Source organism: Myripristis murdjan, chromosome 3 (genome assembly GCF_902150065.1).
Source record: "Myripristis murdjan chromosome 3, fMyrMur1.1, whole genome shotgun sequence".
Lineage (NCBI taxonomy): Eukaryota > Metazoa > Chordata > Actinopteri > Holocentriformes > Holocentridae > Myripristis > Myripristis murdjan.
In genome coordinates, this window is record NC_043982.1 from 43,447,590 (window position 1) to 43,472,527 (window position 24,938).

Sequence of the window (24,938 nt, forward strand, 5' to 3'; positions counted from 1 at the left end):
ACAATAAATTTTGCATTTCCTTGCAGTACTTGTCTAGTTCCCTTCTGTTCCCTCTGCCTGTTTCCTGCTCAGCTGCTCCTTTCTCTAATCACATAACCGTGCCTAGTGAGTAGTAGCACAACATCTGCAGAATTAATGCCCAGTTCAAAGTCAAATTTAATGAGCTGATCCGTAACGCTGAGCTGGGAGCAGCTGAGCGGAAACAGACAGAAACAGCTCAGAGCGAACGGAAGAAGAAACGTATTGCAACATAACACAAATAATGCCAGGGACAGTCTTGTCTAAAGTAAAGTATTTGAAAGCGATACTTGAGTAAAAGTACAAATATCTTACCAGAAAATGACTTTGGTAGAAGTTAAAGTCACCGTTTAGAATATTACTTGAGTAAAAGTCTTAAAGTACCTGACATTTACTGTACTTAAGTATCAAAAGTAATTTTCTGATATTTTCTGTACTTAAGTATTAGAAGTAAAAGTAAAAGTATTTAAACAAAGTGAGCGGTTAGAATTTTGATAATGAATTTACTGTGGCTTCCTTACAGTAAAAACAACTCGGGTACAGGAGAAAAAAGCTTCAACTTTTTAACATTACCGTTAAACTTCTGTCACCATCAACAGCTCTCTCTGTCTCTCAGCCTCCCTGTTTGGACAAACTGAACTTGGCAACTGGCAACAACACAGCTGTCACGAGCGCGAGTTACTATTTGAAATTATACAACACGTAGATCCGACCGAGCAATCTGATTGGTCAATCAGACGTTTAGAATGTGCTCAAATGAGCAATTGAGCACGGCTAGCCTGCTCAAATGAAAAAAACCTCTTCACTGAAAATATTACTCCGCCTATCTTATTGCCCGAGTCTATGTAGTTTCCATGGCAACAAGAAACGTTTGTCTGAAGCCCGCATCCAAAGCCGCCATCACCTGTTAACCTGCAGAATGGATAATTTTATTATAAATTTTGATTTATTTGGTGGCCTAACTTTCGATGAATGGCTCAAAGAGGAAGACAGAACAGAACAAAAAATGGAGAGATACAAGCCAGTGACAAACGAAGAGCTGGATCAGCTGGAGAAGTCCAGAAACGAGGCCAGTACGGCCCGGTCAACGTCTTGGGCAGTAAAATGTTTCCAAGATTACCTTTCAAACACCGGGCAAAGAGTAGATTTTTCCACTGTGAGTAGAGAGGACATGAACAAAATCTTGCGAGAGTTTTATGGAGCTGTGAGGAACAGCCAGGGCCAACACTATGCAATTGGCAGCTACATCGGATTAAGAGCCGGGATTAACCGTTATATGAATGATCCACCTCTTAGTCAGGCATGGTGTCTCATGCAAGACACTGAGTTCACTAGTTCTAACAACGTCCTCAGTGGACTCATCAAGACTCTCCGGAGAGCAGGTCATGACAAGAGTCAGCACCATCCTGCCATTACAGAGGAGGACATTAAGATACTGAGAAACTCCGCAGCCATGAACCCCAAAACACCACAGGGGCTGGTAAACAAAGTGTGGTTTGACATACAGCTTCACTTTGGGAGGAGAGGAAAGGAGGGTCTGCGGAGACTGACACCGCAGTCATTCATAATTAAACGAGATGCAGCAGGTGGGTTAATGAAGCAGCATCATTAAAACGTTACCATTAAATGTTTACAAAAAAAAAAAAAAAAAAATTGTCAAACTTCCCTAATGATTGTGGTTTTATTTTGAATTTAAGGAGCCAAATATGTGAGTCTCGCCTTCAACGAGGAAACGAAAAATCATAAAAGCCACCAGGAAAGGGATCTTCAGAGCAGAAGAGGAGCTATGTTTGAGGAGCTGGGGAGTGAATTTTGTCCAGTGTCATCCTTTGAAAAATATTTGTCTAAATTGCCTAAAGAGGCGAAAGCTTTTTACCTCCATCCAAGGAGAGCAGCCAAGTTTGAGGATGAGGTGTGGTACTCTTTGGAGCCGATGGGAGTAAACTACCTCGGCTCAATGCTTTCTCGAATTTGTAAGGAGGCTGGCACGTCAGTCATCTATACAAATCACTGCATACGAAGTACCACAATCCAATAACTGGCTGATGCGGGACTTGAAACAAGAGAAATCATGTCAGTCAGCGGCCACAAGTCCGAGAGCTCGCTGCACAGCTACTGGGCTCCTTCCCTGACCAGCAGAAAGAGATGGAGCAGCGTGCTCTGTGAAAATGTCCAGCCTCTGGAGGAAAGATCCTCTAACATCTCTGCACCCCCTGCTAAACGGCAGACACCAGGCATGGGGTTTATGGACAGCTATTTTAGCAATTGTTCTTTTAATGGCAGCATCCAGTTTAATTTCTATAGTAAAGAGAGTGACATGCCTCAGTAGATGCAGCACCACGGACAGCGTCTGTAACATTGTCCACGGAGATGTGCGGTTATAACTTGTTAACTGTTCTTGTTATTAATGCGTTAATGTTTTTAGTTATTAATTAGCATATTAATCGTTATTCATTTGTTTATTCTTTATGAACTGCCTAGACCATAGCTTTAATTAATTTGTCGATCTTTTTGTTTTTGTACATTGAAATGAACATCTAGGCTAATAAATCAACAAATCTGTGAAAACTGTTGTTTTTATTTCAGAGGTAAATTGATAATAGCCTGACAAGGTGATAAGCAAAGCCCCCGAAAGGTGGGGTTGAAATTATATAACTCTGTTCAGCCTTAATGTTACTGGTCACTTTTGTTACTTTTGCTGCTTAGCCACATTAATCGGAGGTGACGTTAACTTGGAGTGACACACCCCCAGCTAAAATGAAACATCTGCCGGTGAGTTTATAAAAAGATAACTGTTTGTTCTGGTGCCGACACTGGAAAGAAGTAACTTATCACGGCACCTGATAGATTAAAAATGACTAAGATGTCGGCAGAAATGTAACTATCTGCCAATGAAAAAAATATTTTTTTCCAGCGGTTTTTCTACTTACAACATGATTGAGCTAACAAAGCCAAATTTTTGGGAAATCACGATGTCTAGAAAACATGATAAGGCCAAGTTGGCTGGCTGACAGGGACTAGTTAACGTCAGGTCTCTCAGATTTCCACTGAAACGGAGAGAATACGAGCAAAACACTTTTACATTTTGGCAGCGAAATGCCCACAATATGAATACATTTTGATTATGCATTTTATATTGTTGGTAATAGTTGTATAATCGCATTATTACACTCGAGGGTGTGCTTGACCGTTATTATTGTCACGACAGTGATGCGGCCAGGAACGAGGCGCTTGCGCCGAGTTCGTTAGCATCACTGAAGTGTAATAATGCTTAATTATTAAACGGCTGCTTCCCATCCTTAAATGTGATTGGCTGAGCCGCGTTCCATGCCATTGTAAAATCAGTGTAACCCGCTGGCAGACCGCAGCACAAAATATCCCTGCGCCAGTGGAAACGGACATAGCGTTGCCTAGCAACCAACTACTCTGCGCTCCACTTCCTCGTTAGGTTCCATTTATTTAAAGACTTTTGTAAACAAAAGATTAGACTTTGTCATGAATTTTGATTTGCTGGGTGGCCTGAGCCTGGATGAGTGGTTGGAGGAGGTGCTTGGTGTCTGTTAAAAGACGCTGAATTCACCACCAGCAACAATGTTTTCGCCGGTTTGATAAAGAAACTCCGCCGAGAAGGACGTGACAAATCTTCCCACCACCGAGCCATAACCGAGGCAGACTGCCAGAAGATGAAGCACTTTCAGGCACGAAGCTCAAACACACCTTGGGGGCTTGTCTGTAAAGTCTGGTTTAATATGCAGCTTCATGGGACGCAGGGCGAACAAGGGCAACCGCAAATTAAAGCCCGACTCCTTCAGCATTCGCCACGACGAAAATGGCCTAAAATATGTCACCCTGTCTTTTTTGGATGCACAAAAAATCACAAAGATGCTGCCGAAAAAAACACAGAAAGCCTGCGGGGATTCATATATGGGCAGCCGGGTAACCCACTGTGTCCGGTGGCGGAGCTTTTTCTTCGCACTTGGCGGCCGCGGTTGAAACGATAACAAACAGGAATTGCGTCACCAACTCAACTTTTATTTTGTAATAACGAGTAACGAAGATGGTTAAGGGAAATGTATCGGAGTAAAAGTACACATTTTATTTCGGAAATGTAGTGGAGTAAAAGTAAAAGTTGTCAGAAATATAAATAACAAAGTAAAGTACAGATATGTGAAAATACAGTACAGTAACGAAGTATTTGTACTTCGTTACATTACAACACTGGCCAGGGAACACAAAAGTTAGTGCAAGGTAACACACACACAAAAAAAAAAAAAAAAAAAAAAAAATCTTGCCCTGACCCTTGAGAGGTTCCCTAGATTTTAAAGGTGCTATGTATATATAAATAGTTATTAATATTACTATTATTATTATAAAACAAAACCTTGTTAACCCATCATAACTATATTAAATTCATTCTTACTCTGAGTCATGATGTTGCATCTCCTGAAATCGATCCCTAAAACAATTCCTTCAAAACAATCAATAACAGTGAAATGGGACAGTCCCAGTGTTTGTCCTCCAGAGCAGAGACTTGCCCTCAGTGTCTTTTCGTTTTGTGTCTCTCTCCTCAGATCATAGCGTGTCCCATGAGTTTCTTTGACACTACGCCGACAGGCCGCATCCTCAACCGCTTCTCCAAAGACCAGGACGAGGTGGACTCCTTGCTTCCTTACAACCTGGACAGTTTTCTCCAGTTCTGTCTGATTTACATCTTCTCCGTAGGCACCATCGCGGGCATCATCCCCTTCCTGCTGGTCGCCATCGTTGTTCTGGGAACCTTGTTCGCTCTCTTTCTCTTGTGAGTTAAGGAAACTAAAAAAAAAAAAAAAAAATTAACTAAACCATTTTACAAGCCAGTTATGATTTTGGAGAGGGGAAGCTCTGTGACAGATATAAAACACCAGTCAGACTTCAGTGATATCTCCAGGCAGTAGTTTCCCAATCTCATTGTGCCATGTTGCTTCCATACAGCCAGGTGGTTAAATTTAAGATGATTTAGCGTGAGAATACACACCTGGGCTGGAGCTGAAAGATACTCCTGGAAAGATAATCCGACTCATTCCGCCTTTAACAGTGGTTGTGGTTTCTGTGCAGTGTGTTTCAAAGGGGCATCCGTCAGATGAAGAGGTTGGAGAACATCAGTCGGTCTCCGCTGATCTCCCTCACCACCTGCACCCTACAGGGCCTCAGCACCATCCATGCCTACAACAAGAGTGACCAATACTTAAAACTGTGAGACAACATGGAGGGACATTTATTTTTAAGCCTTTCTTTATCTGAGGAGGGTTTTGCTGCATATAGGTAGGTAGGTAGGTAGGTACTTTATTAATCCCAGGGGGAAATTCAAGTGTCACAGCAGCCTTAATACAACAATGGACAACAGACGACGAATTGTAAAGTCTCATGGCAGTGGGTAGGAAGAAGCGTCTGTGCCTCTCAGTTGAACACCTGAACAGGCTCCTTTGCCTGGCCAGAGTGTCATAAAGTGGATGAGAGGAGTTGTCCATAATCGCCAATAATCTCCTCAGCATCCTCCTCTCGGCCACCACACCCACAGGATCCCCAACAGAGACTGGGGAGATTAGTGTTTTAATTCTCTTGAAGTCAACAGTCACCTCCTTTGTTTTTTTTTATTTGAATACCTTGAAGTGACGGTGCATTAAAACGAGGTGTCACACTGAGTTTTATCCCTGCGCTGTGAGCTGGCCGGTCAAACTGTGTGAAGTTGTCGCACAGCTTCGGTACATCGCTGCCTGCAAATGCTCAAACACGGACATAATTAGTAGTTTTTTTGATGCACGTCCTTTGGCCCGCATGTTTCCCGTTTAACAAAAACACTCATTTGCTTTTCCATCCCTCTACCCTGCCCCGTTGAGGTCTCTTCTGCCACTGGTGTCCTGCTGACTTGGTGCATGTAGGGGGAATGCAAGTGGTGGCAGAATGGAGGCTAAACATTTTTCTAGAGCAAAAGTCATCAGGTCAATCTGTCCAGTAGACTTTGACTTATCAGATTTGACATTTTGGTCTGATGATGGCACTAGAGTCAGCAAACTTAAGAGGAATCTTTCTTTGAAGAGTCTGAATGCACCCAACTAATTTTAGATTTAGTGATACCTGCTGTGCAAATCTGACATTTTGGCCTGTGGGTGGCGCTAGAGGAAAGGCCATGAGCTTCTCAAAGTTGACAGGGGTCTTTTCATGGCAGTTTGCCCAACAGACTTCCAAGATATGTTTGTCTTAAAGTGAAGTGTCCGACGGCTGGACGGACAGACACAGCCATCCTCCAGCCATCCTGGTGAATATGGAGCAAGGAAATTGTATTTTAAAGGTTTATTTTTCCCGTTCTGTCAACATCATAGCGAGGACAGCCAGAGACTGAGGGAGTGAAATGTGCTCTACATAGTTCCTTTCTTGTGTTACGTTGTAGGTTCAAATCCTGGTGTGACGACAACTCCAAAAACTACTTCCTGTTTTACTGTGGGGCTCGCAGGCTCTCCTTCTGTCTGCAGATGCTGTCTGCAGTCTTCACCCTGTCGGTGTCGCTGTCTATAGTGCTCATCCCCAATGACGTCATCAGTCCAGCCATGAAAGGCCTGGCCATGTCCTTCACCACACAGGTAAACCCACCTCCAGACGACAGAGCCGAGGATGTGCTGGCTGGCTGTCTAGATTTTTCTCTCAGCTGTGATAAATTGTTCTGAAGCTTGTGTGGGTCGCTTTGTAGATTGGGCAGAATTTTATTGAAAATTTGAAAGTCCTTCCTACCCACATGCACACCCGCACATGTGGCTCTGGTGTATTTCATATTTGACCTGAGAGGTAGATCTGGCAGGTAATATCTGTGGGAAGTGTCAACACAGCAATACGGAGAGACTAAAGCACACTTTTATAACTAGCAGGCTAGACGACTGTAACGCTCTCCTTTCTGGTCTACCCAAGAATACAGTTAATCAGCTGCAACTGATCCAAAACTCTGCAGCGAGAGTTCTGACTCAGACCAGAAGGAGAGCACACATTATGCCTATTTTAAAATCCTAACACTGGCTGCCTGTTAGTTCTATATTGATTTTAAAGTTCTTTTATTAGTTTATAAGGCGCTGCATGGACTTGCACCGGACTATATCTCAGAGATGCTTTTATTACATGAACCAGGAAGGCTCCTCCGATCCTCCGGCTCTTCTCTTTTGGCTGTTCCACAGAGTAGAACCAACACATTTGGTGATGCTTTCAGCCACGATGCACCACAAGGATCTGAGAGGAGCTGGAAACATTGAACCTTTTAAACGTAGACTAAAAACCAATCTCTTTGGTCTGGCCTTCATGTAGTGTCTTATAATTTTAAAATTTTATAGTTTTATAGGAACTCTATTTATTATTTTTATCTGTATTTGTTTTATTGTTATTTTACTGATTGTTTCTATATATTATATTCTACATTTTATTTTATTGTTTTTTTATATTGTTTTTATATTTTATTCAGTATCTTATTCTTGAGGGGTTTTTTTTATTATTGCTGTGTTTTTATTGTTTTAAATCTTTTTATTCACCCTCTTGTCTGATTATTTTTATTTTTATTTATTTTTTTGATCTTTTATTTTTTAAATTAACCATATTTTATGAGTGTGCATCGGTCTCCTTGTCCTTTCACTTCTTATTTTATGCTTATTTGTCATTCAAGATGTAAAGCACTTTGGATATCATGCATTTGTTTGAAAGGTGCTATATAAATAAAATTTGATTGACTGATTGAACACAGCAGCCTTGTGCCAGGGGGAAACAACCTGATGGTGCTCGAGTGTTATGAAGTCTTTAGCACTTAATTTGGAATACAACCCATTTTGATACAGCTAGTAAATATGGTGATCCCCGTTTGCTGGCTACTCATCTCCTTTGACCGGCTCCTGCAGAATTTTCTGAGAAAAATGTGGACATCTGGTTTAGTTTTTAAGACGATATTTTAATAACTGCTATGTGTGTGTTGACCAGCTGCTAGTTGCCCTCCAGCTCATTGTGAAGAGCTCAACGGAGGTGGATGCGAGGTTCAACTCGGTGGAGCGGCTGCTGGAGTACAACACGGTCAGACTCCACACTTCACACACATGAGGACTGTTTGATCACATTTTGTCTCAGTACTAGCACCTTCTTGGTCGCTCGTTCAGGTAAGGGTAACAGTGGCAGCAGGGTGAGCATGTTCTTCCGGTTCAGTCTGGACTTCGGGCTCTGTTTTAATCTGATCTACACCCATGGTCTGCAGGGCATGACCTAAGTGCATTTAGGCTGTGTCCAAGTCCACTTTTGCTATTTTAATGACAGAATAAAGGCTTGTTGTGCCAGTTTCCTGGTTCAAAAGGGTTGTACTGAGTCTCTTAAACAATCATGGGTGTGTTTTGGACGTAACATGCAGTAAACCAACCAGAGTGCCGTCTGCCATTCCCTTTAAAAGCCAGGTGTGCTCGCACCTTGGTGGATTGATATCACAATGATGCATTTTCCAGGTACGAAGGAAGGAACGGGCCTGCTCGTGCACAAAGTGAACGTAATTACTTGTTGTGTGCAGGACTGTGAATCTGAGGCCCCCAGGGAATTGAAGAGGGGCCAGGTCCCAGATGACTGGCCCCAGGAGGGAGCAATCACCTTCCAGGACTATAAGATGAGGTACAGGAAAAATACGCCGATTGTCCTCAATGGGCTCCAGCTGCACATCAAAGCCGGGGAGAAGCTTGGCATCGTGGGAAGGACCGGCTCTGGTAAGGACCTGGTAGTTACCCATAGCTCGCCTCTTAGTGCTTATTGGACCAGATGGGTGGAGTTTACTGCAATAAAAAAAATGAGAAAATGAGCAACCAGCATCAGGGCGTCTCTACTTGTCACTTGAAAAGTTCCCTAAATGACTCACACAACAATATGCCATTTCATTATGAGAGGAGATGTTTAAGGTCAGTGCTGTTGCTGTGTTTGACCTTAGATTAAAGACAGACTCTTCCCAACATTGAAAGTCTGGGAACCAAGGGAGATGAGCCACACTCGCACAGGGCATGCATACACACACACACACACACGCACACACACACACACACACACACACATACACACAGTTTTACCTTCCTGTAGGACGTGGTGATTGGTTGTGATGGTCAGCATGACCTCCATGTCCTGCCTGAACAAACGGGACGCTCCATCTCGTCCTGTGTGTCTGCAGGAAAGTCTTCTCTGGGCGTGGCGCTGTTCAGGCTGGTGGAGCCAGCCGCAGGGACCATCGTCATAGATGAGGTGGACATCACGACCATCAGCCTGCAGGACCTGCGCAGTAAACTGTCCATCATCCCCCAAGACCCCATGCTGTTCATTGGCACCATCAGGTAACCTTTGAGCAATAACAGCGTCAGTAATAAACTTCCACAATACCATGGTATCATGCAATATTATGGAATACAGATGTATAGATGAGTATAAAAACAACTCAACATTTGTATGACCAATCAGTAGTTTAGATATAAATGAAATAAACAGCTTCACCCCCATTACCAACATGGGACTGCATCAGTTTATTTACAGCGGTGTGATGTTGTTTTTTTCCTTGTTTGTTTGTTTTTAATGTAGGGGATGAAGGACTTGCTTTTATTCTTATTTGTTATTTATTCCTTTTATTTTTATTTACTAATTCAGTTACGTATTACATTGCACAATGGATTATTGTGGAACATATGTCAACTGACATGATATAAAATCAGATTTTGGGACTATAATAATAATAACAAGAGAAAACCAATAGTATGTTTTTATATATCTCTGTGCTATCTATATATGTATTTTGCTTAGTTATGTGGTTCTCTATGCTTTGATGTTTGCCTTTATCAGCTATCTTGTGAAGCTTGGAAATAGAGACTGAAATAAAGAAAAAAATGATCACAAAAACAAGCAAAGAAATAATAATAATAATAATGATGATGACGATCCAGAGGGAACAATATGAGGTTAAATTTTACGATGTGATTCATAGCTCACATGCCTGCTGAACCATGGCGCTCTGACAAACCTCTGGTAAACATATGACACCATGGCACACATATCATTTATCAGTAAAATCATGCAGCAGGTTATGGTAATATACGTCGTTATGCAGTGCAGCTGGACCTTCTTTGCAGATGATAAACATTGCAAACGTCTCTTGAAATACAGCTTTACAAATGTGGGCAGAACATTTGTTACTTGTTACTCATCTCCTGGCTCTCAGTTCCCTGGTGTGTGTGTGTGTGTGTGTGTGAGTCTGTGTGTGTGTGTGTGTGTGTGTGTGTGTGCGTGTGTGCGTGCGTGCGTGCGTGCGTGCGTGCGTGTGTGTGTGTGTGCTTGCCTACAGGTACAATCTGGACCCCTTCAACAACTACAGTGACGAGGAGATCTGGGCGTCGCTGGAGAAGACCTACATGAAGCACACGGTATGTTAACCGCAATAACAAACTGAACAATTTCAAGTTCAAGTTTCAAATTTTACTTTATTTTGAGCCAAATATCACTGTTCACAGTCTCAAAGGGCTTCACAGGCCCAAATGTTCACAGCAAACAAAACAAAACGACCTTCCCGCCTTAGTCCTATTTGCTTTATCATTTTGTCGTTGATGCTTCACTACATGCACACAGCTGTTTCTGATTTTTGAGTATATTTTTAACGGTGGTGTTAGTGCTTGACGTTGTTGCAGTATGCAGCGGCAGTGCTAACGGGGCTGTGTTTCCTCAGATCTCCAGGCTGGAGGGGAAGCTGCAGGCCGAGGTGCTGGAGAACGGAGAGAACTTCTCAGTGGGAGAGAGGCAGCTGATATGTATGGCTCGAGCGCTGCTGCGCAACTCCAAGGTCTGTCAGCCTGTCTGTCAACTAAACCTGTTGCCATGTCTGCAAACTTAACGAACCCACAGAGTACTGAAGAGTTTAATGGCTGTAAAAAGAACCGTTGCATCTCCTGCAGACGAAACATTCATTACTTAACTGAGTGACATGACCCATCACCGTCATGTTAACTGTCCACTTATGGCATAAAAATACCCAAAAAACATAAATGATTCATCCCAAAAAGAACCCGAAACACCCATTCTGGCTTTGGGTGAATTTTACCTCTCATCACCAGTCCCCCTCTTAATGCTCTGATATTTGTTGCTGTCGGTCAGATCATTGTGTTGGACGAGGCGACGGCGTCCATCGATGCAGAGACCGACGCTCTGATCCAGAACACCATCAAGGAGGCCTTCCAGCACTGCACCATGCTGACCATCGCCCACCGCATCCACACGGTGCTGCAGGCGGACCGCATCCTGGTCATGAGACACGGACAGGTAACACATGCACCTCCACTCACGTTTAAGCCCCGTGTCTCCCCGGTCCTAGTCTGACGGCTCGTGTCGCGTCCGCCAGGTGGCCGAGTTCGACCATCCAGACGTGCTGAAGCAAAGGCCGGACTCCGTCTTCAGCTCACTCCTGGCCGCCGTCAACACCATCAACACCTGAGCCCAAGAGGCGCGGTGACATCGCATCATGACACACACTCACCTTTCAAGCTAATTATCTGTCTGTCTGTATGTTAATACATGAATACACAGGGAACGCTCTCTACCTTCTCACATGAGTAAACTTTGTCTTTGATGTATATTTAAATCATGATTTTTTTTATTTGTTGTGTCTTTGCATGCAACCTTCTTAATAAAAAAAACTCCTCTGGAAATTGCAGTTAGTGGTCTGGGTGTTGTGGTTGGTGCTGAGGTGGAGCCAAATGCGGAAAGAAAAAAAGTCAGAGGACAGGATATTGAATAAAATAAGGTTTATTATGAGGTAAGGGAGATGTCGATGGATGAAGGCCTATATTATAACTACAATACTGACTGGAGAATTATATGACCTGTTTTTCATATCCACAAATCTACAAAACTGATTTCATTTCAAGGCAACTCAACTATAGCCTACAAGTTCAAATCTACCTTCAATTAATATTTTATCTAATTTATTTAGGTATTTATTTCTATATTTATTCGTTATTTCATTGTATTTGACCTAACAAACTCTGTCTCTTGATATTGTACCTTAACTTTTATAAAAAACAGTACATGTATGTACCTTTTACCACTTGGGAACATGTATGGAGCTTTTTGGCTCACCATGACAGCTCATTAAACTCCCAGCAGCCCCAACACAGACAACCGCCACCCAGTGTGCAAAAAGAGCATTACAACAAATAAACACAAAGGCAAATAAATGGATAAGTGGCTCTTACACTATATAATATAATATAATATAATATAATATAATATATAATGTATAATAGCAGTCTCTATTTTCTTTTATATCCTCTTACTTTCTTCCTGTTCTCTGAAGGCTTTATGAGCAATTTAATTTTCACAGCCTGTCGATGGTAGTTAATACACGATGGTAATTATATGCAAATAATCTTTATTTGGTATTTATGATAGATGAAGTTTCATTAGGACATGAAATTCAGAAGTTAATTGATGATGATGATGAAATGATGAGGCAAAATGATGATGAAAATTGCAATAAATAAAGAAATTAAAAAAATGTAACATTGTTTGCAGGTTATGTCAAGTTTCACAGGACTGTCTCAAATCTCCTTTTTCTCCATAAGGAGGGACTGGCAGAGTGCAGAAAACAGAGTAGAGTGAGAACTAACATGTAGACCATGTTAATATGAAAGAGGAACAATTATAATAGCAGGTGAAATTAATCAAACTTGAGCATAAAAACTATTTATTTTAACACTGAGGGAAATCTAAAATTACTTTCTCTTTGGAAACACCAATTAGAGAGGTGTCAGCTCTCGCCAAGGAAGACAGACAAACATTGTTCTGCTAAGAACCTGAGCACTGCAAAATAAATGAATAAATAAATAAATAAATAAATAAATAAATAAATAAAATTATGGGCTTCAATGTGGATGGACTCCAAAAACAATAAAAAGGGCACACCTTGATCTTGACAGCCATCTCTCAAGTAAAATGCTGCAGGGGCCTTCAGATTTTCTAACCAGTAACTTGAGGTTAGTTCATGAGGTTATTAGTTAACCTACCGGTTAGCCTCAGAGTGTACGTTACCATGGTAACTGACCTACATTTAATCTCATGTCACTTCTTGGAACCGAGAATCTAAGGTTTCCCTTAACTCTGGTTTAACAGACCCCAGTTAGTCAGTAAACCTGGTGACTGAAATCCCCCCTGTGCTGCATGAACATCCTGTCAGCATGTGGGCGCAGGCACACACACACACACACACACACACACACACACACATGACCACACAGGCCTGTTACTGAAACATCAGTGTGAAGCCTGTGGTTAAACTGTGGGCATGTGGGCAGATGTGCAACACAATAAACACAAAAAGTGACAAACGGCTCAACAGAGAGAGCGGAAAAAAGATGAGTGATAGAGAAATAAACACTGTTTGTATCTTAATTAGGCCACAATATTTGATACTATACAACTTTGGCAATATTGGCTTCATTTCTGTCATGCCAGTCCCTCTCTTAGTCCTGCACCCTCTACAGCCACTAATTTAGCTCCATTAATACTTTCATGCACCTGGTTCTTTGTCTTGGTCCCACTAGAAAAAACTAGAAAAAAGAAGTGTCTCCAAATGTAAGGATTTTCTAAACTTTTTTCAGCGAACAAGTTGATATCGGAGCTGATTTTGTTTCATCAGCCTGTCCATCTCCTCTGAGAACACTGCAGGTCTAAACCCCCTTAACTCCATTACCAGAACTTCATCATATTATCTCGTCTGTGTTGACCTGCACCTCCATCAGTATCTCCCTGAAAGCAGTCGTCTTCCCCAGGCTTTCACACACACAGCTGTCCAGTCACTGAAAGCAAAAATAATCCAGATCCTGAAGTCCTGAATAATTACAGCCCAATCCTCACCGCACTGAAGCTGCTTGACTGAAAATGACAAACAACTTCCCCTAGCGGCCGATGCAGGTCACTGCTCCTTACGTTTCTAGATTCTCTTTCTCTTTTCTTATTCAAAGGTTGAGCCAGTGGATCTGGTTAAACTGGTTTTCTTCATATTTTTCTTCATATTTATCCAACAGACCTTTTAGTGTCCCTATTGGCAACTCACTAACACTTTATACTTAATACTAATCAATTAATTAAAATTAAACTGTAGTTAATATTTACACTTTCAGTGGCCACTTTATCAGCTCCACCTGTATAATCTAATCCAATCCAATCCAGCTGTTGTGCCATAAAGTTTCCTCTCCTGCTGCCTTTAATGCTCAGCTTGTCTTGTTGTCACGGTAACAGAGGTGTTCATTCACTTCTATGTTTGGCATTGAGCTCATAGTTAGTGCTGCTGTTGGACTGGACTGCACTTTACTGACAGCTGTTTCCACTATTCTGTCCCCCCTCATGTAGATAAACATGGAGGACAAAAAATGAGAAACCCCTCTCAGTATAATGCAGTCCAGTAGCAGACCTCTGCAAACTACAACCTCAGTAATAAACGCAGAATTAAAGTGACACATTCTGCGCAATATCAACACAAACTGAACATTATAAACTTTGTTAAAAGGTAGAGTTTCTGGCAGAGCTGCTGAGCTGAGCTGCATCAGTCTGGACAGCTGGAGGTGATAAAGTGACACTGGTATTTTACAGTTAACAAACAATGATATAACAATTTATTTTGTTGACCTCTTACACAGAAAACTATATATCATCAGTTTATTGCTGCACACATTGTAACATTTTATACTCTGTATTAAGTATTTGTTAATGATCGCCAAATGATTTGTAAACCTTTAACTTGTTAAGGTAACTATTATCGGAGGAGAAACTTCTGGACTCATATTTTGTTTTGTCAGTTTGTTCCAGGGCCAGTTGTGTCTTCTGCTGCCTTCAAGTGCGTCCCGTAACTTTCTGTTTCCACCTGCTGCAGGAGTTCATACGACCTGTCTCACACATTTTAGTGCTTTTGGTGTAAAATGATGACAAAATGGACAAGTTGACTGAACCATTTTCAGCAGCTGGTGTTTTATTGTAGAAATCCAGCAGCACACAGCCGCCATGCGCCGTGGAGGCAGAATGGAGAGGAGAAAACACACATCAGACATCCAAACCTCCATTTTAAGCCCTATTTCCTGTCACATGTTTGCAGCTGATAGACTCTGTGTGTCTCAATGACAGAAAGTTCCTGATGTATTTGTTGCCATTTTGCTGGGTTGTAAATGTGCGCTGCTCAGTGTGCTCTTATTTCCCACAGTGCTTCAATCTGACGTAAAGAGACGGGCTCCGGCTCTGCCTGCACGGCCAGGCTGCACAGCGCCCCCCGGTGGGCTCCTACACATTACCACTACACTGATTACACCCACAGACACTGAAAAGGGAAGTTTGCTGTTGCTACTTTTGCACAATGTGAGGAAGTGCGCGTTTAAAATTTAGCTTAATTTGAATTCACTTTTAGAACATCATAAATAAGGCTTGCGCTCTGTTTCCGCTCTCTGCACACTGTGTATCACTGTGCAGGTTTGTCACTGGTTGTAAACATCTGGCCCATCATTGCCATCTGTACCAAAAAGCAGAATGGTCTTCCTTGTCCAATAGAAGATATACACATTGGATGACTTTTATTTACAAGGCCCTCCTTGGTGTGGTACCTTCTTACCTAGGAAACTATTTAATTCAGAACCAGGGACACCATACTCTACGATCATACGATTACATTAAACTCAAGGTCCCCCGAGTGTTCACAGAGATGGGTAAAAGAGCATTTCAATACGCTGCTCCAATTGTATGTAATTCTTTGCAAACTGCATTAAAATTGCCTGAACTGATACCATTGGACAGTTTTGTGAAAATCCTCAAGGATAAGGAACTTGATAGCATATGGGACTGCCACTGCTTTTAAACCATGATATCTGATCTGATTTTACCTGTGTGTATGATTTTGTCTGAATGATTGTAACTGTGTAATCAGCTTTCTCTTGGCCAGGTCGCCTTTGTAAAAAGATTCTTTATCTCAACAAGCTTATCTGGTTGAATAAAGGTCTAATTAAAAAAAAAAAAAAATTAAAAATTAAAAATCTGCATAATATCAAGAATCATGCCCACCTCTGTGAAGAGTTTAATAAAGATGATGAAACATAAGATCCACAAACACATGTAGAAAACACCTAAAAATGACATGAAACCTGAGAGAAAAAACATGAACTGGTTAAACATTTAATGAAAAAATAAATAAAATGTCTGTCTATAAGCTGCTTTCTGTCTCAGAATGAAAGGCCTAAGTTCGACATGATGAGAAGAGACGGACATGCAATGCCAGCAAAGTTTGAGAAATTTATTAGAAAACTAAAAAAAATAAAGTAACAAAAACAGCACAGTGGTGTTGCATGAGCAGAATCACACGGTTTGGTTCAAAATCACATCCGTCTTTATATGTTGTTTAGTCTCTTTAACGTTTTGAATATAGCAAACTCTCTAAGTCTTGTGATTCACTTTGCTGAGGACTGTCAGGGTTCAGTCAATGTCCTCTCATCTCAGTTTTAATGCAAGATTATAAATTTGTATGTACAAAAGGTATATATATATGTATATGTATATATATCTATATCTATATATCTATATATATCTATATATCTATATCTATATCTTTCTATCTATCTATCTATCTATCTATATATATATATATATATATATATATATATATATATATATATATTTACCATGTTACTCTTCTGATGAACCTGATTTCATCTGATAGTTTCCATGTATATGTATGTATGTGTGTATGTACACTGACCTTTTGTGATTTACTTGAGCTTACATCTGCTGGAAAGTTTGGCTATAAATACTCCTGTCTACGCCTCGCTCCACAGCAAGATGGCTGAGACGCTTCGCTGCTGCTCCATGGCCCTTTAATTAAGGCTTTTTAAAAAATGAAATATGTGGCTTTAGAGTGCCTTGAACTTTTCACTTTTTCATGAATGGCTCTTGAACTCGAAAAGCATCTTAAAGGATTAATTCACTCATAATCCAAAAATTTTCCATCACTTTTTGTACGGACGCATAAGGATGACCCTGCGATGTGAACCCTGTGTTAGACTGTGTCTGAGTGGTGTGTCCACTCCTGATGCCCTGGTCTTGCAGTTTGTAATTATTAATGTATAAAAACATGTGTTATTGTAGTCCTGTTTGGCCACAGACTGCTGGTACGAAAACAGAGGCTGGCGGACACACTTGTGATCGTGCATGTGAGGATTTAGCCGGAGTAGCACTCAATGGAGATATAGATGGTAAATGGACTGCATTTCTGTGGCGATTTTCTTGTCTACTAACCACTCAAAGCTCTTTACAATGTCTCACATTCACCCATTCACACACACACACACACACACACACACACTGATGGCAGGGTAGCGGTTCTGTGTCTTGTTCAAGGACACTTTGACAGGCTCTCTGGAGGAGCCGGGGATCGAACCAGGAACCATCTGATGACCGCTCTGCTCGCTGAGCCACGCTGTGATGTAACGGCTGACCTTGGATTCAGGCTCTGACACACCAGGCCGATGACCAAGGCACACTCCTTCCTTTGTCCTTTCTTTTCTTTTCAGGAGTCTATAGGAACAGTTCACCCATTATGCCTATTTTCTGCGCCGTGCGAAAGCTCGTGAGCCCTCATAGTAAACCCATGTTGCAAAACCACCAGCCATCTCTGATCTAACAGGAAAAAAATGGGGCTGTAATTTTACAATTTTACAACAGCCAAATGCTGTCATAAGTTCTGTTTAAAAAGTTCACACTGTGTAAATACCCAGACACACCAAACCGACATTAAAGGACCAGTGGTGTCAAAGTATCACCTCTCGTCACCTGTTATAGGTGCCACAACCAACTTATGCCTAACCTTAACCTGCACCTAACCTTAACCAATAAGCCAAAATGACCACTCAAAATGTGGAAAACTCCAGAGCCCTTGAAGGGTCACAGCCAGATTTTTTTTTCCTTTTCTGTTTCCTTGTAAGAACTTTTGCATTCCCTCTCAATAGTTTGCGCTCTCTTGCAATAAAGTTTACTTTCTCTAGCAATAATTTTCTACTTCCGTTCTGTTCCCTCTGAATCTCATTCTGCTCAGCTGCTCCCGTCGCAGCGGTCTGTTGATCTGAGAACGTGTTTAAGTTTACTTTCACTAATCACATAACTACCTATTGAGCAGTAGTGCTATATCAGCATAATCAATGCCCAGTTCAAAGTAAAACTCAGTGAGCTGATCCATACTGGGGCGCCGTACTGCAGCGCTGGGAGCAGCTGAGCAGAAAGACATAGAGCTCAGAAGGAACGGAAGTAGAATAGTATTGCCAGGTAGCGCAAAAAGTATTGTGAGAGAATGCAAAATTGATGTGAGAGAACCCAAAACATATTGCCAGGTCACACAAACTATTGCAAGGCAAGACAAAATTTATTGTGAGATCACCATGACCCTTCGGTGGCTCTGGAAAAAATGACTTTGCCCTCTGGAAAAAAAATTGGCTGACCGTCCACCGCCAATTCAAATTGTTTTATCAGCTGAAAAGCCATCGACAGGGGTCCAACTAGTGCCAATGATGCAGGACACAGCACAAAAACAAGGGCCACAGACGCTCAGAGACAGCCAGACGCTGGCTGACCGGCAGCTTGGTGTGTCTCAGACGTTTCTGGGTGTGAGGGTCCCTGATCTGCCTCCCTTGTGTGTGTTTTCCTGCAGGTAGTCTACCTGCCGGGTGGAGGGGCGGGGGTGAGGGGGCAGGTGGGGGGCTAACTGTGCCCTGTGAGAGAAATGATATACTCATGTTTAACAAGCAGATATTTGCTCTTGTTTATCATTAAAATCACAAGTGCAACGTACCGCTCATCCAAACAACTTCACACCACACACACTGCACTTCCTTAGGTCCTCAGCAGTACACTCACAGTGAGCGAGTGTGTGTATGTGTGTGTGTGTGTGTGCCCCCTCCTAATCCCCCACCACGATGTGACTAACAGGATGACATTTTAAGGTTCTCTTAATAGTTTTTAAATGTCTTAGGGGTCTTGGGCCTTCTTATCTTTCTGAATTGTTTTTACGTTATGAACCCTCGCGGATCCTCAGGTCCTCCGACACCGGCCTGTTATGTATTCCCAGAGTTAAAACACGAACACACGGTGAGGCATCTTTCCAGTTTTATGGCCCCCGATTGTGGAACAGCCTGCCGGAGGACCTGAGGGCCGCAGAGAACGTGGATATTTTTAAAAATAGGCTCAAGACCCACCTCTTTAATTTGGCTTTTAACCCATGCTCTTAATATGCTCTTTCTTTTAACCTGACTTTTATTTAATGTTTATTTTATACCCTATACGTTTTAAATGTTCTTATATGTTTATACATGCTTATTTTAGCTTTTATTGATGTTCTTATATATTTTTACTTTATATGTTTTTATTTCTCTATATACTTTTTTATATTCTTACTTTATATGTTTTCATACTTTTATCCCATATATCCAGTGTTTCCTCAGTGGGGGCCCTCTGCGCTGGGGGCTGTTCTCGGCTGGGGCTGGGATGTCTCTTCTCGTGGGGCACACCAGCTGGGGTGGGTGGGCGCTCTGTGGCTCTGTGGCGGTGCCCCGCTGCAGTGCCATGGGTCCTCTGCCTACCTGTAGTTTGGTGGGCCCCTGAGCTGTGGCGTCCTGGCCTGGGCCGTGGGCAGCCCCCAGCGCAGATGGCAGCGCTTCCTGACCTGGTTCCTCTGTACTCAGCCAAACAAACATTATGTGTGTGTGTGTGTGTGTGTGTGTGTGTGTATCTATGTGTGTATATAAGAGAGAATCGTGGGGTGGGGGTTTAGAGGTTGGGGTGGGGAGGGGGGGCGGGGGGTGTTTTTAACATGTAAAGCACTTTGTGCTACATGTCATGTATGAAAAGTGCTCTACAAATAAAGATTGATTGATTGATTGATTGACATTTCCACATATCTGCTGAATAAAATCTGTGCATAAGTTCCTTCAGGTAGTTAGTCAGGTGAGTTAGCCTGTCTGAAACCTGTGGAGGCCATCTGTCCTTTCCAACACTTCATTAAAATCTCCACCAAAACAGGAGAGCAATGCCAGAACACTTTGTTCTAATATAAATAAGTAAGCCACAACAAGAACAATAATATATAATAATTATTTTCAATTTGAGTTAAATCCAAATACACTGCTTATAAACAGGCATATCCTGCATAGCTGACCTCTTTCAGGAATGTAGGCCAGTTAAACAGCCTGTGTTGCATCCTGTAAAGGTTACTGCATACTACTTCTATTTTTTTCTACAGTGTTTATGTTTTTTCCCCTCCGGCCATATTTTACTTCCACTGTTTCGCACACTTTCATCACAGGCTGTAATTCAATTGTTTTATTTTCTATTAGGCTATATTACAACATACACTTTTGCACTGTGTAGTTACCATATCCTTACACCTATCATTTCCTTTACTGTAGGCTGTTTTACCCGATCTGCCCACGGGAACCAATAAAGTTTCATTTAATCTTTTCTTAACTCATACCATAAGGTTTTACGACAGTCTGGAGAGGCGGTAAACCCGGCTCTGCAAAGAATGGGAATAATAATAATAGTAGCCTAATAATAAAGTATAGCTGAAGTGTGTTGAAGCTGCAGTACAGCAGCGCTGGTGGAGGGCGGCAGGCGCTCTATAGGTGGAGTTGTTTTTTCAGGGTGTAAAAGTGTAAAGTGATACTCCGGGACTGGAGGGGCGGGAGGAGCAGAGGAGCGACGCTTCCTAAAAACAGATTTCGTCCGAGCTTGTTATGTTGACCGAAACTTCAGAGGTTTGGCAGTGACTTTTGCAAAGTTATCGCGCAGCAATCAAACTCCCCCCGGCCGGTGTGTTGTCTGGGCCGGCAAGGAAGAAGCGTCGCCTCTGTACGAGATCTGTCGCTTTATGTGTCGCAGCGCCGGACGCGGACACAAACACACACGCAGGTTTCCTGGATGGAAACGGAGAGTCTGCTGGCCGGCGGGGCGGACGGAGGACCCCCGGACTACGGCTCCGACTCGTCCCGGACGTCCCGGTCCAATGGAGGGGGGCCCGGGAGCCGCCGCATGTCCTACTCGGTGGTCGGCGACTCCTGCAGTGTCGAAGGAGGTGAGTGGAGGCGCATGTTTGAACTCCGTATCAGAAGGTCGGTGGTTCCCACACTGTGGTGCGGGGCCCTCCAGGGGCCCTGCATGGAATAATGGGATCAACACTAAAATCAGGAATAATTTAACGAGAGAAATGCGTGAGGATGGCTGTTTTGATCATAGGCTGTAGAAAAAAAACACTCAACCGAGGAATGGGAATCCTATAATAATTTTCAGAAAGTTAGAAAGCAAATACGAATCAAACAGTAAAGCTCAATTCAGGGTGGATATTATAGTGACAGCACAGGAGAAAAATGCCATTAACTCCAAGGTCTAACAGGAGTATCACAGAAATATCACAGTCCAATAAGGTGACTGTAACTTTGGATACCACACACCGCACGGTCTTAGGAATATCATAGAAATATTATAGGAATGTAATGTAAAAGTATAAGCCTACATCCGTTCCCCATAGCCCACCATCGGTGGCTGGGGAGTCTTGTAGTGTTGAAGGAGGGAAGTGGCTGAGCAAGGCTGACATTCTTCTGAGAAGGTCAGTGGTTCCCAAACTGTGGTCCGGGGGCCTGCAGCGGCCCTGCATGGAATGATGGGATCTCCAGTAGAAATCAGGGATAGTTTCATGAGATTAATGCATAAGGATGGATGGTTTAATCATAGGTTACATGAAACAAAACAGACAAACAAACAACAAAAACTTAGAGGAACAGGGACATTTTAATCATTTTTAGCAAGTCAGAAAGCCTGCTGCAGTGTATTAATATAGCCTAACAGTAAAGCTCAATTCTAATAGGAATATTATAGTGACACCAGTTGAGCAAAAAATGCAATTAACTTCAAGGTCTAACAGGAGTATCATAGAAAAGTCACACAGGTCAATAAGGTCACTGTAACTCTGGGTACCACACACTGCAAGGTCTTACAGGAATATCATAGAAATATTACAGTAATATTATGTGATGGTATAGATATGGTATGATAGATATATGGCATTCCCGTAACCTATCATTGGTGGCTGGGGGAGTCTTATAATATCGAAGGAGGTAAGTGGAGGTTGATATTTAAGTAGAAGAAAAAATACCATAATGTTCAATAACTTTTGAGTCCCACAGAGTCAAGGTCTAGTATGAATATCACAGAAATATTATGTGAATATTATGTGACACCATAGAAGGACAAATAATGTAGAACAAGAACACTAAACTCACTTTTGGTGAGGTATACAGCTATACAGTAGTATGTATTATAGGGATATTACAGAAAGTGTACTTTGTATGTGTGATTTTCTATGGTAAACACTGTAAACACTGTAAATCCATGCCCTGCAGGGCCTGTGCATTTTAATTAAAGCACTTATGCATTCATTTCACTGATTACATAAACACAAAAATCTTCTCAGACCGAGTTCCCGCAAAGGAGAAAATATTATCTGTACTGTACTCTGCGAATACACAAGTGGCTTTTTGTCCTCCTCTAGCCGCCCCATAAGCTCTGTGCATATAATTAAACTAACTCATTTAAATCTGCAGTGACCTCTCACTGTAACAGACAACATGGTGGATGAGAGGCTTCAGTCTCACACTCTTTAGATTCTGTCCCTCCTGCTTTTCTGAGCCAGTGAAAACATGTTCATGGACTAAATAATCAGACTGTTCCTAGTCCTGTGTGATTTAGTCTGGCTTTACCGAGTGCTGTCTAAGATATGTCCATTCATTCATTCATTTTCAAAACACTTCCTTATCAGGGTGGGGGGGTTGAGCCTCTGCCAGCGAGCGTCAGGTGGAAGGCGGGGAAACACTCTGGACTTATTTCCAGTCCATCGCAGGTTAAGATCTGTTCATTTTACAGAAAATATTTAGCCTGGAGTGTTCTGACTCAAAAATGTTCCTCAAAACAGAGATTTTTTTACTTTTTTCATTTGTCATCTTTTCCAAAGTTCACAAATTCACCATAAACGTGGCCTCGGTGGCTCATGTTGTAGAGCGCGTTCCTTGTGTTGAGGCTGAGTCTGTATCGCAGAGGCGCGGGTTCAAATCCGAGCCCTGGGCCATTGGCTGCGTGTCATCCCCTCTCTGTCTGTCATCCCTGTCTCTCTTCTTGTCTTAATCGTGTTAATATCAGAATATTGTAAAAAAAAAAAAAAAAAAAAAAAATCTAGGGAATAAAGAGCCTTTTAAATAAATTCAGAGGTCTTGAGGCCTGTGATTCATGATTGTAATGTGAATGAACCGATAATTAACTCATAATGTTTATCACAGTGTGTCACCTGTGAGATTAATTGACACTAAACACATAAAAAGCTCTGCCTAGTGACATGCAATGCTCCAAAGAGTTCATCCACTGTGTAGCAGATAGGTTTCCCAAATTAATTTTCAGGGAACTTTTGACTCATGTTTATGTCATTTAGCTTTTTGTCCATGTGAGCATACTGGGCCTTGCTGAATTTACTGAATTGATTTAATCATTTTCTGACTTTTCTGCAGCATTCAGCACTGAATGGGAGTTGAATTTATACTCATGTACAGGAAGCTAAAACCACATACTCCACTTTTGAATTTGCATAATAAGAGTTTACTGACTTTTAGACATAAATCTCTGTAATTTCATAATGTGTGTCCTATCAAGATGTGTTAAAGTGGTGTAAGTCGTGAAGATAGTGTCTTGTAAAGAGCCTTTTTATCTTGTGACAACTTCCCACTGTGTCAGTTTTTATCTGCATGTATGGACTGTTACCGGTGCCTTTATGTCGTTAGTTATGTGTGTATTATGTGTACGTATATATTATTTTTCAGTAAACATGGCAGGTGACAGGGTGAGTGGAGCTGATCTGAAAAGGCTGCAGGCAGGATTTCCTTGATCTTATTTTGTCTTACTTTGTCTTTCTTTTTTTTTTTAGTGTTACCGTTAGAGTGTGAGAAATGCAGCCCTCAGCTCACTGTGGTGTGTGTGTGTTCAGTGTGTGTTGGGTGTGCACTGCTGTGTGTGTGTGTGTGTGTTTCAGCCGTTTAAAGTGTTGACCTGTCAGTGGCACCCACCACCACAATGACACATTTGGCTGTGACGCATAGAGTCAGCAGTGTGTGTGTGTGTGTGTGTGTGTGTGTGTGTGTGTTTGGAAATACAGGCATGAGCTGAGTCATCATGTCTGCCATGTTCTGCATGTAACTGCAAGATGGAAAACACAGTCATCTAACAACTGTGGTACAAACTGTCTTATGTGATAAAGACTAAGCTATTTGTGTCTATTCGGTTCTATTCTATTCTATTCTATTCTATTCTTGAAATGCTTTGGCCCTCAGGAACTCTGATATTTTGGTTTATGTTCATTATTATGAAATAATCTGGGCATTACACCGGTCAAATAAATTTAAAAAAGCGGTGAGATTAACATGTAATGTTCAAATGATGACTCATGTTCTTGCGTTGTAGTGATGTAGTTTGTGAATTATTTTTTTCAGACACATGCGAGGGATAAAAAGTGATTAGCAAATTAGCAAAATTAATCTAACATTAGTTAAAAAATTGCAAAAAATTATCTGAATGTGAGGAAAAATAAACACCAAAAAAAAAAAACCAAGAAATTTACCAGAAAATTAGCAAAAAACATGTGATATTTGTCTATTTTATTTTAGCTATGTATTTATTTATTTATTCATTTATTTATTTTATCTCCTATTGTATTGCTACAGGATCTCCTGTGCTACAAGTCTTTATTTATACCATTATGCAAAAATTTTTAAAAAATCCTGTGATATTACCTATATATTATA

At 41.6% G+C, this 24,938-nt stretch overlaps 2 protein-coding genes across 3 annotated transcripts in view; both read left to right on the forward strand.

The window, feature by feature from the left end:
- The window catches only part of LOC115357241 (multidrug resistance-associated protein 9-like), a 35,841-nt gene extending 24,226 nt beyond the window's left edge, over positions 1 to 11,615 (forward strand). Inside the window, exons 21-30 of the mRNA XM_030048660.1 lie at positions 4,590 to 4,816; positions 5,113 to 5,250; positions 6,446 to 6,635; positions 8,005 to 8,094; positions 8,576 to 8,765; positions 9,218 to 9,377; positions 10,376 to 10,454; positions 10,754 to 10,867; positions 11,179 to 11,343; positions 11,423 to 11,615. Coding sequence (XP_029904520.1) covers positions 4,590 to 4,816; positions 5,113 to 5,250; positions 6,446 to 6,635; positions 8,005 to 8,094; positions 8,576 to 8,765; positions 9,218 to 9,377; positions 10,376 to 10,454; positions 10,754 to 10,867; positions 11,179 to 11,343; positions 11,423 to 11,515 — 1,446 coding nt within the window. The 3' untranslated portion in view covers positions 11,516 to 11,615. The remainder of the gene's footprint in view (positions 1 to 4,589; positions 4,817 to 5,112; positions 5,251 to 6,445; positions 6,636 to 8,004; positions 8,095 to 8,575; positions 8,766 to 9,217; positions 9,378 to 10,375; positions 10,455 to 10,753; positions 10,868 to 11,178; positions 11,344 to 11,422) is intronic.
- A 9,174-nt stretch (positions 11,616 to 20,789) lies between these two features.
- Positions 20,790 to 24,938, forward strand: part of tpcn2 (two pore segment channel 2) — a 35,293-nt gene continuing 31,144 nt past the window's right edge. For both annotated transcript variants that reach the window (XM_030048217.1, XM_030048216.1), the window contains exon 1: positions 20,790 to 21,172. In XM_030048217.1, the coding sequence (XP_029904077.1) occupies positions 21,019 to 21,172 (154 nt within the window). In that variant the 5' untranslated portion in view covers positions 20,790 to 21,018. The remainder of the gene's footprint in view (positions 21,173 to 24,938) is intronic.